Genomic DNA, 24,583 nt, shown 5'->3' on the forward strand with positions numbered 1-24,583 from the left:
GTAAACATGATTCCGGTCCGATTGTGTTATACTGCCAGCTATCTTATATTGAAAAAGTGAGGAGTGAGGTTTACCGTCCTCCAAACATATTTATTTATTGATTGGGAGTTCCAGTGTCCTCATGATTTTGTGGAAGAAATGTTAATTGTCAAGTACAGTATACTATGCTTGAGTATTTTCTTTATGTAGTATACATGTATACTACTTGGTTGTATGCATAAATGACCAGTGCTGGACATTTATGCGGACACCCATTTTTGGATTGGAGGACGGGGACGATGAATTTAAAAAAAGGGACGGACTAAGCAAGGGCAGAGGTGGATTTTAGTCCCCGTCCCACTAATCGTCCCACATGCGTAGTCGCGAGACGGCCCAAAAGTTCATCTCAAACTACTCAGCGAAATGGGCAAATGACAAAAATTGCCTCCGAACACTTCAAACGCGCCACTAGTTACCCAACTGTGTGTTGGGAACGCCCCGGCGGGTACGCCCCGGCGGGTACGCTGTGCACTGCACAAAGAAAAAGAAGAAGATGAAGAAGAAGAAGGAGGAGGAGAAGGACACAAACACAGAGACAGAGAGAACAGAGGGGAAGCTCAGACAGAGAGAATGGAATCAATACAACGTGTGGTGGCAAGCGGTTCGTCAAACTGTTAACCCAGATGTGGGTGCCCATAAGGTAAGTGGATTTGAATAGTGAATTAGCCAGCTAATGAGCTTTAAATAAACCTCTGTGCTTTAAATAAACCTCTGCCGTTGGCATCTTGGTGTCATGCATGGATGCTTTTTTTTTGGGGGGGGGGGGTGATTTTGGGAAGACGTAAGGACGGAACCACTTTAAAAGTACGAGGACGGACAGGGTCGGAGGATGATAATTTCTATTAATAAGAGGATGGAAGGGTACCCAGGTTGCGGATGGAGGACGGACGAACTGGCAAAAAAGGGTCTAAAGCCCAGCTCTGTAGATGACAGGTGGGCATTCGGTCTGACCAACGGACTGGTTCGTCTATCCATCTAGGTAAACGATAGACGGGAAACTTAAAACAAAACAAAAAAAAGACGACTTAAGCATAGACGGAAGTGTAAGTGGATTTTGGTCCGTCTGTGTAATCATAACTAACATGGTCAAGTCTGCACGGACCTCACACCATTATTGACGGACGTCCATTTTGCTGAAGGAAGACGTAAACGCAACCCAGACTGCATTGGCTGTATATGTACAGCATGTGGCTGTATGCACCAGAGATAATGCTAAGTACCATAGTAAGTTACTTTGAATCCAGTTTTACAGAGAAATTCTTGTGAGTGAAGTTTTACATTTCTATTTTTATTTTGGGAAAAAGTGCGGTTAGGAGGACTTTAAGAATAATCACAACCTCGCTTGTCAAGCCAATGACGCATTCTTTACATTTTCCAGGGGCGGCATGCTAGCAAGCATTACCAAGTTAGCACTTCTGTTGCGATCCTAGAATGGACAAAAACGCGAATATTGTGTCGGGTCAAGCACCAAAAGCCAACTCTATTGCTCCCAAGTCTCGTAAAACAACTTGACATTCCCCCACGCCCGAGTTTGGTTAAAAAATGAAGATGACACAGCAGATAAACCCTAAGAACACTAACGTCGGTTGATTTTCACACACACATTTTTTGTATGTGATATTTTGCAGAGCTTGGTATTTTACTAAAAATTGAGTGTCCGTTATTCGTCATCCATCTGCAACATGCATGGGTACCCTTCCATCGTCCGTCATTTGCTTTTTCTTCCCGGCGGAAAAAAATTGTACACGTCTATAGACCGGTCCGCCTCTATTTTTAAACGGGCGTCCGTCGGCGAGTCGGACGAAACTTTCACTCGCATGTTAATCTGGTGCTCAATGTGTATGCCCATGTCCAACTGGCTTGTGGGAAGCAACTTGACAACTTGACACATAGGTCTATTTTTTAAAAAGCTTAACATAACATCCGGAACCACAGAAAATAGAGCCCTATGCTTTATGTTCTGCATACAGTGGAGCCCATGGAGTCACCTATTGACTGACTTTTAAAATATATTTTTTTATATTTTTAAATATATCTTTTGTTGGGCGGGGGCAATCCACGTTTTTTGTGGATTTTTAAAAATGATTAATTTAGGTTTTTAGGTATTTTAGATCAGCGTTTTTTTAAAGAATTTTGTGAGGGGGGTGGCGGTTGGTCAATCATTTTTTTTCCCAATGCATTTCGCTGGGCGTCAATTATACTCGGATTGCCGTCATTTGTCCTGGTCCCTATCCCCTGCGACAGGCAGGGGTTTGCTTCCACATCACAAGCTTTATAGCGTCAATATTTTGGAAAACTGACTTTTTCATTGATTGTGTGCAGTGCATTTTTGTACAGCCTATTTCTGAAAATGTCACAGTAAGCAAGCACATTAGTGAGACATGATGGATGTAACTTCTACTGCCCAAGATTTACCATCCAAAGAACATTGTGCGCTCATCATTCCCTTACTGTCTTTATTATTCTACTTGTGGCCTGTCGTTTGTTCCCATGTCACGTGACGCACGCACTGTCTACAAATCTACAGAGTGAAAACATAACACATAAATTGGGCAGGCTGGCTACAGTTAGTACAATAATCAGCTTGGTCTTAAGCCAGTGGAGGCAATTTGGTTAAATGTTGAGAGTTTGCACCACTACACTTATGACACTAGTCAGCCTAATGAGGTTAATGTTGAACAATGTGGGCACAAATTCGAAATCTCCTTCGTCAGGGAAAACCGCGCTGAATTGTTACAACAGACAATGTAGCCAGAGGCATTTCTGTTATATAATGACTTTAGCGTAACACCCATTTGCACTTTCTGTATTGATAGGCTCTTTCGCTGTATTTCAAATTATAGTGATTCACAGACCTTACAGTAAGTTACACTCATTTTTATATGAATCACAAAATCATGTACAGCAGAGGCGGACACGTTGTTGCTTTGCTCTCAGACATTGTCACGTGTGCAAGAGAGAACATATGTACCTATGCATGTTCTTGTCACTTGCAATTCCATCACTATCGCAACATTACATTCGTGTGTCAAAAAAATTGCTTTCATTCAGTAGAGCACTCTGTACAGTGATTTGATTGATTTCTTTTAGAGTTTCACTGCACCTGTTTTTAGCCTGTTTGGAACCGTTTATTGGCCACGTGTTATGATGAACAGTAATGTCATGCATTATGTAACTATATCACACTGCACAGGTTGTTTAAGCATTTGTATTTGCCTCTATTTTGCTTTGTTTCACTCTAGTGTCTGCTGCTAGATTGGCATCACAAATGAGAAATGCCTTTCCTGGAAAATTAAAGGTTAAATAAATTATTGTTTTATTAAAAACTACACCACATCGACTGTCCACCAGGCAATGCACTTCCCAGTTCCATCCATCTATCCATCCATTATCTATACCGCTTATCCTCACAAGGGTCGCGGGGCGTGCTGGAGCCTATCCCAGCTGTCTTCAGGCAGTAGGCGGGGGACACCCTGAACTGCTTGCCAGCCAATCGCAGGGCACACAGAGACAAACATCCGCACTCACAATCACACCTAGGGGCAATTTAGAGTGTCCAATCAACTTACCATGCATGTTTTTTGGAATGTGGGAGGAAACCGGAGTACCCGGAGAAAACCCACGCAGGCACGGGGAGAACATGCAAACTCCACACAGGGAGGCCGGAGCCGGGATCGAACCCACGACCTCTGAACTGTGAGGCGGATGTGCGAACCAGTCGACCACCGTTTAAAAGAACTGCCAAACTATCAAATCCACGTTGGATTATTCCTCGTCTTGCTCATGACCTGGTCACAAGTGTTGAATTCTCCAGATGTCGCCTCCCAGTTCCATATAATTTACATCTGCATCATGATGCATGTAAATCACTTTCTGATGGTTTGGCAGCTCCTCCTTGGTGGCAAAATGACTGTAAGTTAGTTCAACTTGCTTTGTTGAACATGTTAAAAAAAGACAAGTGGTAAACAAAACAAAGACGGTTAACGGTATGAGCAAACCAGGGGTGGAGCCATGGCTGGGCCTAGGTTTGCACAGGCCCACCCAGATTGACAGACTGCCCACCCAGTGAGAATCATGAAAAAATATATACTTTAAAGGTTTTAGTAAATTATTAAATTATTTTTTAATTTTCATTTCATTGTTTTTTTATTTTATTGAATATTAAGAATGGCATAATTGTGGTTGTCTATGGAAGGTCTGAACTTCAAATTAGTTTGTCATTTTATTTGAATATAGGCTATGATGTGTCGGGACAGGAGGATTGTGCTCAGTGAGAGAAATATTCAGGCCCACACTGATTTTTCCAGCCCCACACAGGCTTCTGGAGAGAGCCACAGCCGGCAGACATCAACTTGCAAAACTGACCACACAGAAGACAATTTATATTTTACCTTGGTGAAGTCAGCCGCAAGAAGAGGAGCAGCAGAGCTGGGCATTGGAAGAAGAGGAGCAGCAGAAATGAACAGTCCGTCCCAGGGGCGGAACGGTCCGGCCGGACGCCCATTTTTGGGGCTGTGGGCTGGGGTGACGTGTTTTAAAAAAGGGGCGGTCTAAGCAAGGGCGGAGGTGGATTTTTGTCCAGCCCACTAATCAGCCCATATATGCATGTGAAATGATCACGAGGCGAGTAAAGTTCATGTCAACCTACTCAGCCATATGGGCAAACTACAAAAACTGCATGCGAATGTTTCAAATTCACCACCTGTCGTTCACTAGTTTACCAACTGCACAGAATACTTTAATACATACTTTAAGGCCATAGAGTTGCAGTGTCAGTTGTCCTGCTACACTGAAAGATTACAAACAACCTTCCTCACAACATGACAACAACTTTATATTTACACTATAATCCATATGTTAACATGGCAGGGAGGTAGTTGTTTGCTGTGCGGTCCTCGATCACGGTTTCATAAAGTAGAATGCATACGTGTCCAGAATTTTGCTCAGCACATTCATGATGGAAGTGAGAACAAATCTAAATCAAAAAGTAGCATTTATAATTGCGGCAAACTCATATATTTAGTGTCATGGTGCTTTTTAGATATGAATTGAATGAATAAGCCACCAATGTCAGTCTGCAAAGTGGTGTCAGTGACAATCACTCTGATTGGCTGCCAGCCAGGAAATGCAAATCAGTGCATGAGGTGAATTTGTAAAATGGTATACCTGTACAATTTATTTCCATTCTTTTAACCAAGCAATATTGTATGTTTAACTGTATTGCACTGACTCAAGTAAAACAAATGTTCAATGTTTAAAATACAGTAATATATCAATTCTACAAGGAAATATCATACTTTCCACATGTTAAATGTTAATAATTGTTCTGGTTTTTTTTTAAATACACACCGATTATTGTTATTCATATTACAGATTTTTATGTCATGATTTTACATCATATTAATCTTAATTTCACAAACATTTTTTACAGTGCAGGTATGATAAACTCCCCGCTCACGGCTCTCCAAGCCTGGTCTCTTTTTTTTCTTGTCCCGGTACTTGTAGCTGGCCATGTCCTACGTAGCCCAGTAAACCTTTTGTTTAATATTTTGCTATTTTAATTTTGTAAACGTTCTCAAAACTTGATATATTCTCTTTCAACAATTCAAGGATTATATTTGTGCTTTCTTAATCTACATTGACCATTTTGTAAATATGCTTGTTGGTTCTGCATTGTCTGTTGTAGCAAGGGGGACTTTTATTAATGAGACACACAGCAGTTGTGTGACGTAGCTGCGCTTTCCCAGCAAAGCAGAGACAGCTTCTGTCCGGGGGGAGATTGCTTTACCTGTGTGAATGTGACATGATTTCTCTTGCTCCATCACAGAATAAAAAGATGTTTGGCCTGACTCCTGGGCAACTACATCACCCATAATGCATAGTGCTATTGGCTCAATGCGCTGCTAATGAGATCACTACATACCAATGGACTGTGTGCTCATCCTGATTGACGGTTCAGGTAAAATGATAGATGACAATCAGCTGGTATTTGTAACCTTTGCACCGACACCACGGACATTCACAGAGCCATAAAAAAGAATAGCAAATGAAGTGTAAACGTGTGAGACTTAATGAAACCATTGATCACGTTTAGAATACAGCAAATTATTGCCTACCAGCTACATAAATGTGTCCATTAATTCAGAAGTCTTAACACTGACCTATTTCACATTCGCTGCATTGACATATAAATAATGACCGCTGTTAAATAAGCAAGCAAGCAGTTACATTACAGCTCTCCACTCGCTCACTTCATCTCTTACGGCGTTACGGGGGGCTTACAATTGTTATGAGTAAGGCCGAACGGTCGAGGCCGGAAGGGTACCCTGGTTGCAGCCAGAGGGCGGGGGACTAACCGGCAAAAAAGGATCAAGTGCCCAGCTCTGAAAAGCAGCTATGCCGGCGAGTTTGCATGCACAACTCTCAGCCAACAGCATGAAATGTGGAAACTTCCCTCAGAGCCACTAGCAAAAGTCTACACTCTACAGCATTTGACTCAAGCCGGGGTCAAGAGCAAATCCGAAAATCAATTCCAGATCATCAGTTTTGTCTTCTAAAACAGACAGCCATGGCCTCCCACACCGGTAGACAACAAACAGCAACCACAGCACTAGTAGCGCAAACAGGCGCAGCTCTTCAACCTCATCATGTGGTGTAAAACCATAACCAACTAAACTAGAAAATGTGAATGAAATGGTTGAAAAAATAAAATGTCTAAAGTTTGGTCATCTGTAGTTGGGCCTGTGTTTCGAATCATAAGGTGGTAAGACAATCCTACCCCTAATATAAACTAGCAAATATTTAACCATTCATTACAGCAATAACAACCAATCAGGGACTGCAAACATTTTTTTCCCTGTTTTTATTATTTGTTATTTTTGGATGAAGTTCTTGTGTCACATTGGCTTAACAATTCAACAGTTATCCAACAACTTGTGTTGGTAGATTGTTACATTTATGTCAGTGTGTACAATATGTGGGTTTAGAATTGGACACATGTACTGCATCTCAGTAGTCCAAAAAACACAACTTTGTTCATACCATCTTTTTTTTTTATGTGAACATATCGTGTTTAAAAATTGCACTTTGAGGGACATTTTCAAATATTTGTATTTTCAAGCTTTGAAATGCAGGTGTTTGTTATTGTTGGGTTTGTTTTATGGAAAGACCATTTCATTCAATTTTCAGTTAAATGGTCCCTTAAATGGTTACGTTTTCGAATCCATAGTCTTCCTACGGCTGCCCACCTAGCCAAACATCTTTCACAAAGATTTTCTCATGACCAAGAGATGAGACGTGACCAAGAACCCACTATCACTCTAGCTAAACTGGAGAGATCCAGTGTCAACTTCCAAAAAGTTTCAGAAGGACATGACGCCACAAACAAGATGACCGTTGATTTTTGCTGAACAACAATCCATCTGAAATCACTCTATGCTCTTACTGGTCATGATAATGTAAAAAAGATGAGTGATGAATAAGAAGCAAAAACAGACCATTAAAGTTTATGGATGAATTAAATAATTATCTGGACTATCTAGCAGCTCACAACTGCCACATGATGCTTTTGTTGGCTTGTTCCTTTGTGAAATTTCTCTGGTGCGGGTTGGTGAGTGGAGTCTGCTGCGTGGCATCTGCAGGTGATCAACAGCAGCAGCAGGGTATTTAGACGTGGGAAAAGCAGCAGGAAGACGCAGAGAAATTGTCTATTGTTAGTTGCTGCTGTCTGCCTGTTTATTCCTTCTCATGATTTACAATTTGTGTTCTGTTAGTCACCTTCGTTTGTCATTTTGTTAGTACTATTGTTTGTGTTGTGTAGGTTAGTGATTTTTTTTCATAGCTTGTTTGTTGTCTTCCTTCTGTGTCTTTCGTCCACCTTTCTTATTTAGTTTGATTATTATTTAGTTTCACAGGTCGATCTTATTTGTCACTTTGTTGAGTCGTTTGTTTCACGTTTAGGTGCAACTTTTGTTTATAAAAAAAACCTCTGTAAATCTGCCCATGTTGGTTGTGTTTACTTTGGGGTCCAACCACTTGCAAGTTTGACGCAGCCCCGACAACAAACGCATGACAAAATGGCCGAGTGCACGTTAAAAGCGCAACTTTAAGATGTGTTCCACAATTGATGAAAAGACGATGCTCGCAGGCAAGTTAAGACATCTGTTATGTCAAAGGTCTGTTCTGGTCACATGTAGTTATGTCACCATACTCATTTTCAAGCATGGTCAATAACAATAGCTTGCTGTAAATGATTTTATCCCTGAATGTGTGCCAACTAACTGAATCTTACTTATGAACCCATTATGTTTCCAGTGGTGAAAATGGCACCAAACCGCCGAATGACACTTGACGCTGAGTAGATAGTACATTGCCAGACTAGCTGTGGTTAGCTGCAGTCTTTTGAAAATGGTACAGGGAAATATCCATGACCTTAGCAAAACGTATTTTCCTCTGTTATCCATCAGACTTTGTTTAACTGTTGTCAAAACAAGGTGATGCATGCTGCCAGCTCAGATCATCACAGCTCTTTCTCATTCATGCTGTTTATTAAAATCCTGTGTTTCCATCTCAATTGAGCAATGAAATAATGAGGGATGGAAATATTGGAGGAGGGGAGAAAAAGCAACAAAGGATGCAGATTATGTTTAACAGAATAAATAGTGATGGAGTATGCCATTTGTAAACAGAATAAAGCTGGTTATAGGTGTTATTTACAACTTTTAGAAAGTAGACGAAATATTTAATACAAATGGCTCATACTGATTGTATTTAACATTTATTTGAGGAGTTGTATATGCAGTCCAAGAAACAAAACTCAATTGAACCAAGATGGGGCCCTCTTGTGGTCTGTAAAAGAAGTTGATGAGGAAACATCCTTTGATGGTTAAGTGACTTACATGAGGCCAAAATTCAAGGGAATGTTAAGTTCCATCCATCAATGTTCTGCTCCTCTTATCCTATTTAGGGTCACTGGGAAGTTGGTAAATTACGGTTAGTGGTGGGGATACACTGCACTTCTACTGATCACCAATCAAGTCATTTCTTAAAATTTGTATTTTCACAACACGTTATCTCAAGGCACTTTGTAAATGAGGTAGGTCTAAATCTCAGAATTAAGACTCATACGCGCATCACAAGCAATGAAGTGAAATTTAAATTGAGTGATTACTGATAGAGAATGTCAAATACTTTAATATGTATCACCTTATTGTAAACATTTTATTTTCATTTGCAACATAATCCACTATAGATAAGTAGTAATATAAATAATAATAATAATAATGGTCATGAGAAAATTTCATAACCGTCTTTTCTCTTTTCTTACTTAAAAATATACCCCTAAAAATAACTTCTAATGAAAATTTGGTCACGTTATGAATCAATTGGGCTGAACTATATGATCATCTGCAACCATGCACAGCAACTATTCCACAAAAGTGAGAGTGCACATGCATCCTGGTCTCGGTTAGCTCTGCCTCCATTCATCAACCTTTTAAATGTCACCTTGAGACACTAGTGTTGTCTTCCACCTGCAGGAGAGTGTTAATGTTTAACTAAGTGTTTCTATTGTTTGCATTGTAATGTCTTGCAGACTCAAAAAAAAAATGATGGCAGGACCACTCTACAAAATACTCTAGTGTATAGCGGGGAAAAAATAAAGACCCTAAGAGAAGTGGTGGGTCGCAGTTGTCTGAGTCTGTGCTGTGAGGTCAACCTCCACCTGGATGCTCTTCTTACTTTATAAAACATGTGCCACTAGTGTGGCAGCTTGCGCGCATGCAGCCACGGCACAATGACGCTATATCTTATCAACACGCACAAGAACGTCGCTCTGTAATAAAAAACAAACGTGCCACACGACAATCATGTTTGCTTTTCCCCTGCGGTAGGCTCTGCCTTCAGTCTCACTCACTCACTGCTCTGCACGCCTCTTGTGACTCGTGCCAAAAGGGGGCAAAATAGAAGAAAATGCGGGGCAAGCAGTACCTGTAACTCTACGCTGTAACTCTGACAGAAATGTGTCGGGAGCACCGCCAGCTGATGTCGTACTTGAAGGGAAAGTATATAATCCATTAACCAGAGCCGCCAGGACGTCAACAGAGTGAGCGGGAGATGCGTCTGCTCCTGGCAGCGGTACTACATATTATTGTAGTCTATCGCTATGCCCCGCCCACCTGTTCTCCCATTGGTTGCAACCGTTCATCAACACGCGCCAGACCAGACATCAAGCAGCCTCTCGCAAACAGCTTCATAATTATTCATTTTATTAGTGTGTACGTGTGGTTGATTTACCCCCAACCCCACTCCCCCCAAAAACATCTAATAGCTGTTGCAATTATGTGCCCCTAAGTCCATATAGATATTGCTGATTGATGTATTGTATTGTATTGACTTTTATCTCCTTAAGTGTTGTGTGTTCAGAGCTGTAATCATTGAGAGCTGTGTGATTGTGTGTTCGGAGCTGTAATGATTGAGTACAACAGTGGCCTCCAAGTCAAGCACAATCCATTGTTGTCGCTGTCTTTTTGAAGCCCCCCGCCTTGGAACATAACTGTTTCAAAACAACTTGTGCCCACCAGTATAGTCAAGATGCGCACAGCAATCAAGGATGACGCCGGCACATCAAGGTGGAGTTCATGCACTTCTTCTGTCTCGTCTTCCCTACTTCCGGAAATACGCAGTAGCAAACCTGCTGTGTATAGTGGTTTGCTGGTATGCTTTTATTTTGAAGGCCGGGAAGTGTGAAGGAGGGGAAGTGTGGAAAATGAGTAAATTGTTGACTGCGAATTCTGGCCGTCCGTTGGACCCAAACAATTATACATACAATACGACAAATCCAACCCCGGGGCTCGCAATGCAAGTAAGCACACTCAGTTGGGTAAGTACTAATGGCGCATTTGAACATACCTGTCAATTTATACGTTTTCCCCGTATTTTATACGTTTTTTGATCATTTCAAATATAACCGTATAACAACTTTTGTACTGGGGAAAAAAAAATTAAAAACTCGTTTTTTGTTAGACGTCACATCTTGCCCATTTCAGCTCTAATCCAACCCTCTAATGGAATCGTCCGTTAGCGATTCTCCATAGGGGAACATTTTTTTTTTTAACAGTTTCTCTTTGAAACCCCAACACTTGCCTTTTCATCTCCAGAGCACAGTTCTATCTTCTATATACAAGTGACCAAAACGATACCTTTAATATGTTGTTTTTTCGTAATTTGTTGAGGAACACAATCCCTTGAAAACACCCCTTCTAAAATTCACCAAATAGGAGTCTGACAATACATTCAAAGGGAGGTCAGTTAATTGTCAATGTACATTGACATTCAAATTGTTTATTAACTATGATAAGCTTTTTCCTAGACGTAGTGAGTTGTAATTGACATTTTCCCTACAAAGAAATTACAAAATGTATTTGCTGCTAACAAGTCACAAATGATTAAACCCTCAGGCACCATGAGCCCCATCGGGTTACAGTCATTGAAATTGTCAGTGGTGGAAAGGCAATCTAACAGTTGCCTCATCACCGGAATCAAAACAGAGCAGAGTCAAGTAGAAAGTCGTTGTGTGTGTTTGGATCCTAGAGTAAAGGGCACAATCTTGTTGTTTAAGGTCTTGCACTAGAATGAGTTAAGGCGGAAAAGCGCAGTGCAACACTTGTATTATTTATTGTCCATGATAATTAGAAAACTCTCACTCACACTCCTGATTATTCCAACTAGGTCAGAATTCCAGGTCAATCGCATTGGGAGAAGAGGGAGATGGAGAATCTGGAAATGTCAGTGCAAATGCCTTTTCTTTGCCCTTCAGCACTGCACTCATTGTCCATTTGGTGAAAAGATGCCTAAAAGCTGACTGCAAGAGAAACTGGATAGCCGTTCTGCAACTTTTCAGCATTTCTATATTTGCGGCATTTAGCTTAGAGTTTGACTTCTGGTTTAACTCATTCACTGTCAGACATTTTCAGACGGCCTTTTATTTATTCCAAGGGTGAGGACCAAAATGCATGGCGAGGCTGCATTCAGCCATTTTGGTCCTCACCTTTGGAATAGCCTGCCAGAGGATGTCAGGTCTGCAGAGACTGTTGATATTTTTAAGAGGAAGCTCAAGACACACCTTTTTAGTTTGGCTTTCAACAACTTTTAAATAATTTATCTTTATCTTTTCTTTTGATTGAAGATAATTCTATGTTTTGCTTTGAATGTTTTAAAGCACTTTGAGTTGCATTTTTATGTATGAAAAGTGCTATATAAATAAAATGTGATTGATTGATTGAATGGCTGGTCTGTGAAACAACAAATAAATGTCCTTGGCAGTGAATTGGTTAATTGGAAGTCTACCTCAGCAGCATGCAGGCCTTTCTTCTGCTTCCAGCGAACTGCCCTTAGATCACAGCAGTTCATTATTCATGAAAATACATGCCACAGAGGAGTGTCAGCTTCAGTTGATCCATTTTTTAATTCATTTGTAGTTTCCTTTTTTTTCCTTTTGCGCAGGATATTCATGATACAGCACAGGTGTCAAACTCAAGGCCCGGGGGCCAGAGCCGGCCCGCAACCTCTTTTTATGTGGCCCGTGAAGGCAAATCATGTGCGTCAACTTCACGTTTCTTGCAAATTTTGTTCACTTTTAACAACACTGAGATATGAGATATACTGCAATGTGTTATTTGTTACCAATCCTCCCCTTTAAAAGAAACTGAAAAATAATTGAACAATTAATTAATTCTAATTTCAAAACTAGCTATCCATCAATTTGTTGTGTATATGTGATTATATAAGACATATATGTACGTGTATATACATATATATATGGGTTCACAGTCATAACGGCCCTCCAAGGGACACCATGACTACGATGTGACCCGTGACAGAAAAATGAGTTTGACACCCCTGTGATACAGCATAGAAAAGAGGAAGTCGCACATAACTGAATGCCCGGTCACCTTGATTTTTACGTAATTTCCAAAATCAGAAGTAATCATTTTTCACAGCTAAACTGCATGATTAAATTTGCAACGCACCTTTAACAAGGTTTGTAAAAAGCTACAGAACTTAGCAGATGAGGACTGAAAACATTAAGACAGAAAGGAAAACGGAGCAGTGACTCCAAGAGCAGCAGGATGTAGGACATTCCTAAAGGTTGTGGATTTATGGGTGAAATTCCTGCCTGTGGTAAGAATATAATTCCACCGGGCTCCCTGGAGAACGCAGCAGGAATGATTTCTCATTCATAGACAATGAATCGTCACCTAACGTTCAAGAAAATGAGTGTCAATGGAGACATTAATTCTGCTCTCAGCAGGCAGCAGCAGTTATCGCTTCCAAATGAGCCCAATTTGTTTGTTGGGACCCTCTATGCTGACATGCAGCATACATGTCTGTCTTGCCAAGCTGTTTTCTCTCTTTTTCATTTTGAGCAGACATACAAAACGCCACCATTAGTCAACCTGTCCTTTGTTGCCTGTAGCAACCAACAAGCACTGTGGCCTTTAGACTAGGGGGCGGCTGCAGGTCGTGTGCCGCCGGAACAGACTCAACGGGCGGCCACAGGACGTGTGCCGCCGGAACAGGCTTGGGGGGCGGCTGCAGGACGATGGCAACAAGTCAAGGGTTCAGTCGGTGAATGTAGTCTTGCCATGAGGGGTTCACAATCTGCCAAGGAAGGAATCAATCCCCGAAACACCACTCCTTTGGTGCGCGCGGCGACAAGGTTTCATTGGCATCACTTTCTCCATGCTCACGGCTAACATTAAGTCCATCCAAGTATTGGGGCAGTTTTGGACCCTGCCGTCCAATTGCGGTAATTGATTATGTCTTAGTATCCCCTTCCATGCGTACTGATCAGTGCGATAGAAATGCCCAAATTGGCCCACATCACCTTGCTGTTTTCACCTGTTGTTATTGGGGAATGATGGTTGCACACTATTTTGAAGCATCCGCATACAACAGCTACGGCTGGTGCTCCTTCAGGAAATGGACCAGGCTCATTTTTCCAATCGCCCGCTTCTTCTTTTCCCTCCCGGGAGATTGGGAGATTTTGGGCGGGAAATGTGTGTGTAGTGTGTGTGTGTGTGTGTGTTTTTGTTTTGTTTTTTAATTACAAAGCGATCCACTGCTGAGATGGACAGCAACCTAACTAACTCCAACCTAAGACACATTCTGAAATTCACTCTGATGGCCGTGCACTACTCTGGGAGTGGGTGTGTTCAGAGAACCATTTGTTTCCAAAAGCAGCCAGCAGTGGTGCACCATGTCCCCAGTTTCAGTGGACTCTGAATAGCCGAACGACAAACTTGAGCAACGCTGGAAGTTTCTGAATGGTTGCAGTGAACCAGTGCGCGCTCTGAAATTATTTCCGAACACGCACCTAATGTGCAAGAAACTCACCCTGCCCTTCCCTGCCTTCACACACAAACACAGAGTACAGCTGCAGCACAAACAGGAATTGTATTTGAACAGAATGTCTACTTCTTCTAAATCGCATTTTTTTCGATCCGATTCCGATCATTTGAATGGGTGAGCGAATACTTTTGGTAATATAGTGTATATGCGTGTATTTATATATATATATATATATATATATATATATATATATATATATATATATATATATATATATATATATATATATAAGTAAGTATATATATGTAAGATGTCTGGTCGTCTGGGAAGGACACAGTTGACAAAGGACCCAGGGAAACGACCACATTTGCATGTACTTAACAGATCAAATAACAATAGCAAAAGAAAGCATCAATCACATGGGCAATCACATGACTTCAGGCTCACCCACCCTCATTCGCAGTGATGGGACTCTGATCAAAGTCAAAGAAATCATCTACAGTGATGCTCCTTTTTCAGTTTGCGTGGACTTCTTATGTCTATTAAGACAAAAGAAAGAGTAGGAGCGCCGTGGCTTTATTTGGGTCTCTTGAAAAGGGCTGTACAGTAGCGCCTCCCTGAGGTTGTTAGGGAGCAGGACGTGCAGGTGATGCACAGACCCTGTTGCATAGCCTTTATTTTTGTCAGGCAGCTATATTTCTGGCAGGTGGGAGTAATACACATATGTGCAAGTCTCAAGCAAGTCCCAAGTCACTGCCGGAAAAAATCAAGAAGTCGAGTCGCCACCAAATTTCAAGCAAGTCAAGTCATTAGGCAAGTGATAAGTCAAGTCATAAAATCTTGCTCAGTAAAACATGTGTTGGAGCTGATCCTACTACAAAAAGTACATTATCTCTAAAAATGTAATGAAGATGTATATCTCTAAAAAGGAAATGAATAACAATTAACTCACAAAATGAATGTCTACACTCAAATGTTTTTTTTCATACAAACGTTTATATGAGTGCCACACTGTTAATGTAGTGAAAAATATAGCGATTAGCGATTCCGACTGCAAACTTCAGCCGACTTTCAAGCGCAGAAACGCCCCCAACCCCCCCATTGAGCTATAAACACTGTGTATGATTCTATATAGAAATGTCCGTTCCGTTTCCCCCATGTCTCCCGCTGAACCATAAATACTGTGTAAGATTATATATAGATACTGTGTAAGATTATATACAGAAATGTACGGGCAAATTACAACTTTTGTAAGATTCAGCACAGCCCGGGGTTGACAGGTATGAGCTCACTATGTTCACAACTTACAGATAAGATGCCTGCAGAAATCAAGTGGGCTCGGCAGCTGAGCAGATTGAGAGTCAGAGCTCAGTGCCCAGGAGATGCCCGGAGGCTATAGGACCTGTTTGCCATGGGTGACCCTGCCAAGGGCATAAAACCCCATACAACTTAGCTCCTAGGATCATTGGGACACACAAACTCCTCCACCACGATAATGTGATGGCTCATGGAGGGGACCACTGATTGCAATCAAGTAAAATAGCAGAGTGATTTCACCCCCATCATTCTTCTTGATATATGTCAGCTTTTATAGATTGATAGAAAGCCCACATTATTTAGATCAGGGGTGCCAAAGTCCAGTCCTTGAAAGTCCCTATCCAGCCTGTTTTACATGTTTCCCTCACACAACAGACCTTATTCAAATGATCAGCTCATCAGCAAGCTTTGCAGAAGCATGATAACAATGCGGATCATGGCAAACCGGGCACCCCCGGGAGCGGTGACCGCTGCTGCTGGAGTGTATGTGTAGTACAATCAATAATGGTATCGATGCGTCCTGTTCAAAGATATTTTGTTTAATGTGTCAACTTATTACACCATTTCTGGATGGTGTAATAAAAATTGGCTAGTACATTATCAGGAAATGAAATGTTTTCATATTAATTTTACATTAGATTATTTTCATATTGTATTTGTATTTGTATTTGTATCCATCCGTGTGTTTATTAAATCAATTTCCCCATTAAACCTTTATTTACAATTTTCTAAGTTTGTTGAAGTGTGTTCTGCTGAGGAGCACTAGAGGTATGTAAATGTTGATGTCGCTCAAAAGCTTATTGTCTTATTTGTTATATACTTTGATCTCATTGTACTATGTTTTTATTTGTATTACTTAGTATTCAGGTTTCAATACAAATTAAAATGTTTTAAAATACTTTTTTTTTTTGCTTAAAAGTGGGTAGCTAAATGGCCACCTGGTTAGCACATGCATCTGCCTTCCAGATCCCAGATGTTCAAGGTACAAATTCAGGCCTCTGCCTTTCCGTGTAGTTTGCATGGTCTCCCTCTGCTGGGTACTCTGGGTACTCCTACTTTCTCCCACATTCCTCAAACATGATTCTTAATCGGGTTAATTGAAGCCTCTACATTATCCTTAGGTGTGAATGTGAATGTCGATGGCTGTTTGTCTATGTGTGCTGGCGAACAGTTCAGTGTGTATCCCTCCTCTCACCCAAAGTCAGCTAGACTTGGCTCCAGCTCACCCCCACGAACATTTTGAGGAGAAGCACTAATGGACTGATGGATGTTTTAAAGTGAACATTCACGAATCAGCAAGGGGTATGAATTCGATTTGACAAACAATCAGTTGACTGGAACATTACATAATTGTGGAACGCGGTCAATGGTTTTCCTAGCCTAAGCCAATGACATCCTGATCCATGATGTAAGACGTGGAGTTAGAACATGAATATTTCTTATATAGGATCAGCATACGTCAGGACTCATTAGTCAATGGAAGCTAGTGATGATAGGACTTCAGGTCAAACAACTGTCATCTTTTAACTGACTGTTTCCATGAAGTGTCATTCTGAGAAAACAGATGTCAAGAAAGCAAATGGGGCACAGTGGGACTCTAAAGGGCCATCACCTCTGTGCAGACTGCAGAGGAAATTAGTGGGAGGTTCCTGGTGGCGATGGAGGCCTGCCAACCAACTGCATGTTAGCCTTGGCACCCCAACGGGGAGCATAAGAATAAGGATGTGCTTTCAGATGAAGGACTGGATATCAGTGTAAAAAGGCAACATCTGAAGTCATGAGATGTCAGCGCTCTTTAACTGGACAACAGTTTGGGAAGTATGTGACAATAAGTCGCTTTATTCCGTCTGCCACATCAGGTCAGCTGTCAACTTTCTTTCACTTTTGTACCCACCATTGGAAAGTATTCAGACCCTTGAAATGTTTCACTCTGTGTCATTGCAGCCATTTGCCAGGATACAAAAAGTTCATTTTATTTCTCATGTACACTCAGCACCCCATCTTGACAGAAAAAAAAGTCAGAAATGTAGAAATTTTGCAAATTTATTAAAGAAAAACTGAAATATCATATGGTCATAAATATTCAGACCCTGAAGCATTTTATTGAGTAGAAGGACCCTTTTGAGCAAGTACAGCCACAAGTCTTCTTGGGAATGATGCAACAACTTTTTCACAACTGGATTTGGGGATCCTCTGCCATTGTTCCTTGCAGATCCTCTCCAGTTCTGTCAGGTTGGATGATGACACAAGAAGCCCGCCGACATCAAGCGATACGGTACCACGTTTTTTTTTTAGGTTTTTTTTTATATATAGATACATATAACACATATAACAAAAAATATATTTTTTTATTCACAATAAATTGTCATAGATCTTTAATGCGCCGGTGTGTTATGACAGGTGCGGTGGTAACGTAATATGCGACTAGGAGAAAGTAGTGACGTGTGAGCTGACTGTCTGAATAGCCAAACAGACTGAGGAAACTACTTTCTAGTGCTCCATATAGGGCGGGAGGACATAGTGAATGAGGGGTTAAGGCAGGGGTCGGCAACCTTTAACACTCATTTCGACCCGGTTTCCATGGAAAAGATAAACACCGGGAACCGCAAACACTTTTTGCCATTAACCTCCAAAAAACGCCAGCTTGTTTGAGTTCCCAGGCACTACTTCGTTCAAGTTGTATAATATCTTACATTGCAATTGCACACTCACGACCACATAATACTACCTACAAAATACATTCAAACGGCAATTTGACGCTTGAATTGATTAAAAGAGTACAAAAACCAAGCCGGGGACATCCGAGTACTTCAAAGTCCGCACTCATGTGAAGCCCCTATCGTGCCCCTAGCCTTTGAAACGTCACACCAGCAAACACACCTTCCCAATACAATGCAAAACAACACAGTTTCATTTTGGCTACAAGACCTTGACAAAACACCTTCTTTCAGGTTTAAAGCCATGAGTGATGCAGCAAATAAAACAATGACACAATTAAATTGCACGTCTAAATTGCATATTAAAATGAAACGGAGACTTACCTCACAACACACGTGAGGGAGGTCTTTTTGCAATGAAGAATCTCAGCGATCCATACTAAACAAGACATTGAAGCCAACGTAATCCAGTGAACCTTACTATTTTTACTCATTGTCTAAAGAAAAAGAAGAAAAAAATGCCGCATTCGGAGGACACGTCATTGTGTCGCACACACCTCCGGCCATGAAATTGTGCTTTATTTGAGTATTTGCTATTTTCTGTCATGATTATCGTGGAGGACGACCCAAACGCAGGAAGCAAAAATAAAGTGCAATATTAAGTATTTAATTAAATAAAAACAAAAAAGGCAAGCAAGGCACTGGGACAACAAAAACGTTGCAGTCCACCAACAAGGATCGAAGATAGGGCTGTTCGATTTTGCCTACGAAAATCCCGATTATTTTCCCTCCAACCCGATTTCACGATTACGATTTCTTTGTAAAATAAAGAATAATGAAAAATGAAGTCTTTTGAATGTCTTTTATTTAACTTAATTTTTCTTTCTTTGAACTCAAAATGTCAGTCAATTTCACTGAATGCACACAGAACAATCCATTGGGATTAACAGCATTTTACTTACACAATAGATTTCAGATCTGTTCTTAATCAAACCAATAATGACAGAAGAAAGTACATAAACCATCTGAAAAGAAATCATCAACATGAGAGAAGGTAGCCAGTCAAGTCTGTAAACCAAACAGTCTGTCAGCAAGTCATTTTGCCAACCAGCTAGTGACTAGCCTTTCACCTTTCTCCCTGGTCTTACTTACACATAAATCAATGATTAGTGCAAAATTGTCACTCAATAATACAATGCACTGTCATTCTTAAGTACGGGTGCATAGTCCGGCTGGACCAGAGGTCCATTGTAGAGGAGAAAAAAAAGGGACGCCTTTCAGACGTTGAGTAACTTGCTCACGGGTAGTATTGTACATGCGGGGCACACACTACACTACAGATCTATATTTGTTTTTGTTTTTCAGACAAATACTGTACACTTCAATTGGACACTTTAATTTATTTTCCCAAGCCACGTAGAGCCGCAACATAAGGATGAAAGAGCCGCAGGTTACCGACTCCTGGGTTAAAGGATAAGGGTGGACATTCAGACACAGCCCAGGACTCCACTTTTCCTTACTGATGTCATCACGCAACGGCGAGTATTGCTGATGTAAGTGCTCACCGCACATCTTCCCGCAGAACAAAGTGATCCTAGGGGGCCGCAATCTACCTCTCGATCCGCTTTTGTACGTCGGCGCTGGATTTGGAGCCATGAGTGTTGACCCGTTTCTGGACACTTAAGAAATACTTTTTTTTAAGTGCAGACTTCGCCTGTAAACATTGGATCAAAAGTAGAACGAAAAAGGACACTAATTGTTGTTTTTGTGAAGGGTCACTTTTGATGTTTTATATTGATTTTGAAATGACCCATTCACTAATAAATTATGGAAAGTACATGTTGATAATTTAATTTCTGTGTGTGTGGAACCACAACGCTCCTTTTGCTTTGAATGTACATTTTGTGGCCTCATTGACTACCCACTTGTTACAAAATGAAAAAGTGGTATTACATTTATTAATTTCTGTTTTGATTTTTTTTTTAACATTATGAAAGTCTTGAGCGTGAAACTCGAACGTCTTCACGTACTCTATTAATTACATAGGTGTCCTGTTGCTTTAAAAGTTGGGCTGATTTTATATATGCCACAAATCTCTGTTCAATTATTTGTTCTATTTCGATATGTAGGTGGTTTTAATTTTTTTTTTTTTGTAGCATGTGTGTACATCATGTAACTTGTTATGATCTTAGGTTTTGGACAGGGGTCCATTTCAGGAAGCAGGTTTAGTGAAAAATCAGAATCTGCTAACCCTGAAACGAGGCAAACTCTGACAGTTCTGTTTCAACAAGGGAGGTAACTCAAACCAGAGAAAGTAGGTATAGCTGGTTTCAAAGAGAGAGGTAACTTAAACTCTCGGTCAGTTACTGCAGTAACAGACGCTCTGAACCTACAGGTTTATCTCAGTGAACCTCTAGTTTCGCTCTGTCCCCGCCCTCTTTCAGAGCCACACACCACTTTTCATTTCCTCATTCCTTCAGTTCGCCCCGGCGAGTTTTGTCATAGCGTAGTTCTGCCGTCTGTCATTAAAAAAAAAAAAAAAATCGCAGTCAGTATATGAGAAGTCCATTAGGCACAGTATCCCTGAAAAAGGTTTGTGTTGAATGTACCAAATTTGATTTTGTCAAGTGATTGCATGAAATATATAATCATCTGGATTAAGATATTTTTTGAAGTACAGTAGACTATACATCTACTAAATAAATGTATCTGTCCAGATGATTTTATTTGTGCAACCAATTGACGAAGTAAAAGTGAGTAAATTCAACACACCATTTTTTCAGTGACAAACGTGTCCCTCGTACGTGGATGAAGGTGCAGCATTACTACGCAGGGAATTAAACATTCGTCGGGATATCAGACTGTGCAGTGATGTTTTAGCATTTCCACTTTCCAGAAAATTATCTTTTTGAGCGGTACCATTTCACATGACAGTCCATCATCCACATACACTGAAATAGGTTTCTGTTGAATATTTACTCAATTTTATTTCTTTAACGTGGTTGCACGTAAACATTATTTTATTTTGTGCAACCACCTGACGAAATATAATCGAGTAAATTCAACCATCATTTTTTTCAGTGATATTATGCCGAGGTCTTAACTGTATGAACAATGTTTTTCTATATCATCAGCTGTTAAGTGCTCTTCTCCCCGCGAGATTGCACCTAAATAAAATAAATTAATAGGCGGAATATACAATGTGTCGGGACAGGGGGATTGTGTTCAGTGAGGGAAATATTCAGTTCCACCCTGATTTTTCCAGGCCCACCCATTAGCCACGGTCTGGCTCCGCCCCTGCATCCAAGCACTTTGTCAGCTTGCATTTGTAGAATTTGAAGGCCGCTCGAAGTACTTCTGGGTCATCTCACTCAGATAGGATAGAAAAGGAAATTTGCTAGGCAAAAATGAGAATTTGAAGAGGCCCCTGGTCTATAACTAATTGATGACCCATACAGGTTTGAAAAGATACACTAGAGGGCACTCTATAGCCAATAGAACCAATGCCAGAGCGTTTTCATCTGAATATATTTGATGATTTTTTTTTTTTTTTTTCATCATGCATTAGTTAGTTACTGTGTGATCTGTTCCTACTGTGCAGAGTCACAGGTGATCTTAAATCTTTTCCAGCAGCACGTGTGGGATAGACTCTAAACCGAGCAGCAGTCAATTTTAATGTAATTAAATACAACATTAAAAACGCAGAAGTCAATTGCTGATGATACATTTTCACAGATTACAAACAAGATTAATTAAATTAACTCGAACTGGAACATTGGAACTGCAAGAAACACAAAAGGCTCGATTTGCGTGCCCAGCGCAAATCGTGCACAAAGCGTGGTCTTATTGCGCACGGGTGGAGTTTTCTTTCATTTGGTATTTTTGCAGGCGAGCGCAGTCCGAAACTGGCGTTTGTGCCGTTGCTTAGAGGCACCCAGTCTTTGATATTGCGGTAGCAAATAGACTCGCTGGAATCCATGAAGAAGCTTGAAACGTGCAAAGTACATTTCTAAAGGCATGCAAGCAGACCTCGATGGGTGGATGATGTAAAGATGTAGAGTGGGCCAGGGCGATCACCAGTATTCCCTCTAAGATGCACGCATGCGCAAACGAGCACTGTTCTCACCCTGTCAGTGCACAGAAAACGCGCACAAAAACCAGTCAAACCTGAGCGCTACTGGCATTTTGTATTTTCATATTCATATGAATATATGTATACATATATATATATATATATATATATATATATATATATATATATATATATATATATATATATATATATATATATATATATATATATATATATATATATATATATATATATATATATATATATATATATATATTTATATATATAGTATACATTATGCTTATATAAACCTAAAAATGCAGGCATTGATCTCATTAAAGAAAAATCCTCCTTAATATTTGAATTGGCTAATTCTGTGTCCAATAAGCATAGAGGCTATACAGCTGAATATTTGACCATGAAAATGATCATAACCTGCTCAATTTTGCATTATAGTAGATGTCACACAAGTGGCTCAAAAAACCTCTGTGTAAGTGTTCTGCTTGTGACGTTGAAAAAGAATAAATAAATGGTAACTAGTTTTCTTAAAGTTTAATTTGCACGTAGTCTATAAAATATATTTAATCAAGTATAGAAAGAAACAGTGTAATATATTTATCTCACTTCCCCACAGGCCCACAAACAGATGCATATCCTAATATTTTGAATTCAATCATTGAAGTTATTTTGTCAGTTTTAATTTTGCTGACTTTAGCTACTAAACGAACTGCATTTTTGAATAACGTTCTCCTTGAAAACTCATAACGTTATTCAAATGTGCCATTTAGTTAGTCAGTAGTCGAGTTTACATGGAGACTTTTTGGTCTCTCCGGTCACCTGTTTACATGTTACGTGATCTATTCCAAACGGCCGTTTACTTGCTCCACCCTGTTAATCAGATCAGCCGTGTTACAGCCGTGTGACACGTGGAGGTCCATAGATCACGTGATCTATGAAGATGGAGTTCATCTATTTAGCACAGTATTCACGATTGTTTTAAAAATGTTATTAAAGTATCTTGATAAAAACAAGTTACCAGTACTTTAAAACAAGTTCTCGTGTCGCAAATGAGCTCTGGTAAGAGGCTGCCACTTTAAATCACTCACTCAACGTATCATATAGACCAGGGGTGGGCAATTCTGGCCCTCGAGGGCCAGTATCCTGCATGTTTTCTATGTCACCCTGGTGCAACCCACCTGATTCAAATGATCAGGATCGTTATCCAGCTTCTGCAGACCTTGCTGATTATATGATCATTTGAATCAGGTGTATTCCAGCAGGGAGAGATGGAAAACAGGTGGGATACCGGCCCTCGAGGGCCGGAATTGCCCACCCCTGATACAGACAGATAAATAAATAAAACATACATGTATAAAATTAAAGCTTACCTGATCTCCAATTAGTAACATCAAACACGCCAACCGGTATGAAAATAACGCCTACTTATGACGTCATATCACGCGCCGGTGGACTGGGCATTACCACTCGGCGATGACGTCTCATCATTAAACATCTTTCCGTCTGTCTCTTGGCTAGAAACATACGGCCGAATTCAGCCTCTTAATATTTGACCGCTTGACAACTTTGCATGGTTGCTGTAGCGACTCCAAGCAGCGTTGTCGCTTCTGAGAGAAAGTGGGTGGGTTGGGTATTTGTTGTCGCGCTGTTGTTACGGTGGCTTGACAGTTGAAACACTTGAGTCTTGAATGCGCTTTGATTTAATAAAACAGAGGCTTTCACGGGTACACTCTGGATGATTTGATGGTACCACAATATGGCATAATGAAACTTTAGCATAGCGTGTAGAAAAGTGTAAAAGTATAGAAGCGTGTGGCGAAGCGTAGCGTAACATACCGTAGCGTAGCAAAGCGAAGCGAAGCGTAGACGTCAACCAAAAATACGGCTACGACTCTCTCTGCTGTACAGCAGGTAAGCACGCCTATTTAAATTACCCGGCATTCACCACTTACGACATGTGGCCCAAGCACCAGCCCGTTACCATAGCAACCAAAACACCACTTGACATAACTCAGTTATGGCGCCTACAGTTGCCTTTTTATTTGTTGTGGCTCAAGTATCCGTACACTATTGTCTGTGTGTGTGTGTGTGTGTGTGTGTTCTAAATTTGGAGACACGTAAATCGAGGTCA

General features: G+C 40.5%; 1 protein-coding gene and 1 long non-coding RNA gene across 6 annotated transcripts in view; one reads left to right on the forward strand and one right to left on the reverse strand.

Annotated features, from left to right (window-relative positions):
- zmat4a (zinc finger, matrin-type 4a) overlaps positions 1 to 10,177 on the reverse strand; it is a 228,582-nt gene extending 218,405 nt beyond the window's left edge. For all 5 annotated transcript variants that reach the window (XM_086031028.1, XM_086031027.1, XM_086031031.1 and 2 more), the window contains exon 1: positions 10,027 to 10,177. In XM_086031028.1, coding sequence (XP_085887154.1) covers positions 10,027 to 10,113 — 87 coding nt within the window. In that variant the 5' untranslated portion in view covers positions 10,114 to 10,177. The remainder of the gene's footprint in view (positions 1 to 10,026) is intronic.
- Positions 550 to 5,888, forward strand: LOC147147912 (uncharacterized). The gene is made up of 2 exons (XR_015086705.1): positions 550 to 679; positions 4,276 to 5,888. It is a non-coding gene; the product is annotated as an uncharacterized LOC147147912 (long non-coding RNA).
- Positions 10,178 to 24,583: the final 14,406 nt, after the last annotated feature.

Source organism: Filicampus tigris, chromosome 5 (genome assembly GCF_054856515.1).
Source record: "Filicampus tigris isolate MCC_2025a chromosome 5, RoL_Ftig_1.0, whole genome shotgun sequence".
Lineage (NCBI taxonomy): Eukaryota > Metazoa > Chordata > Actinopteri > Syngnathiformes > Syngnathidae > Filicampus > Filicampus tigris.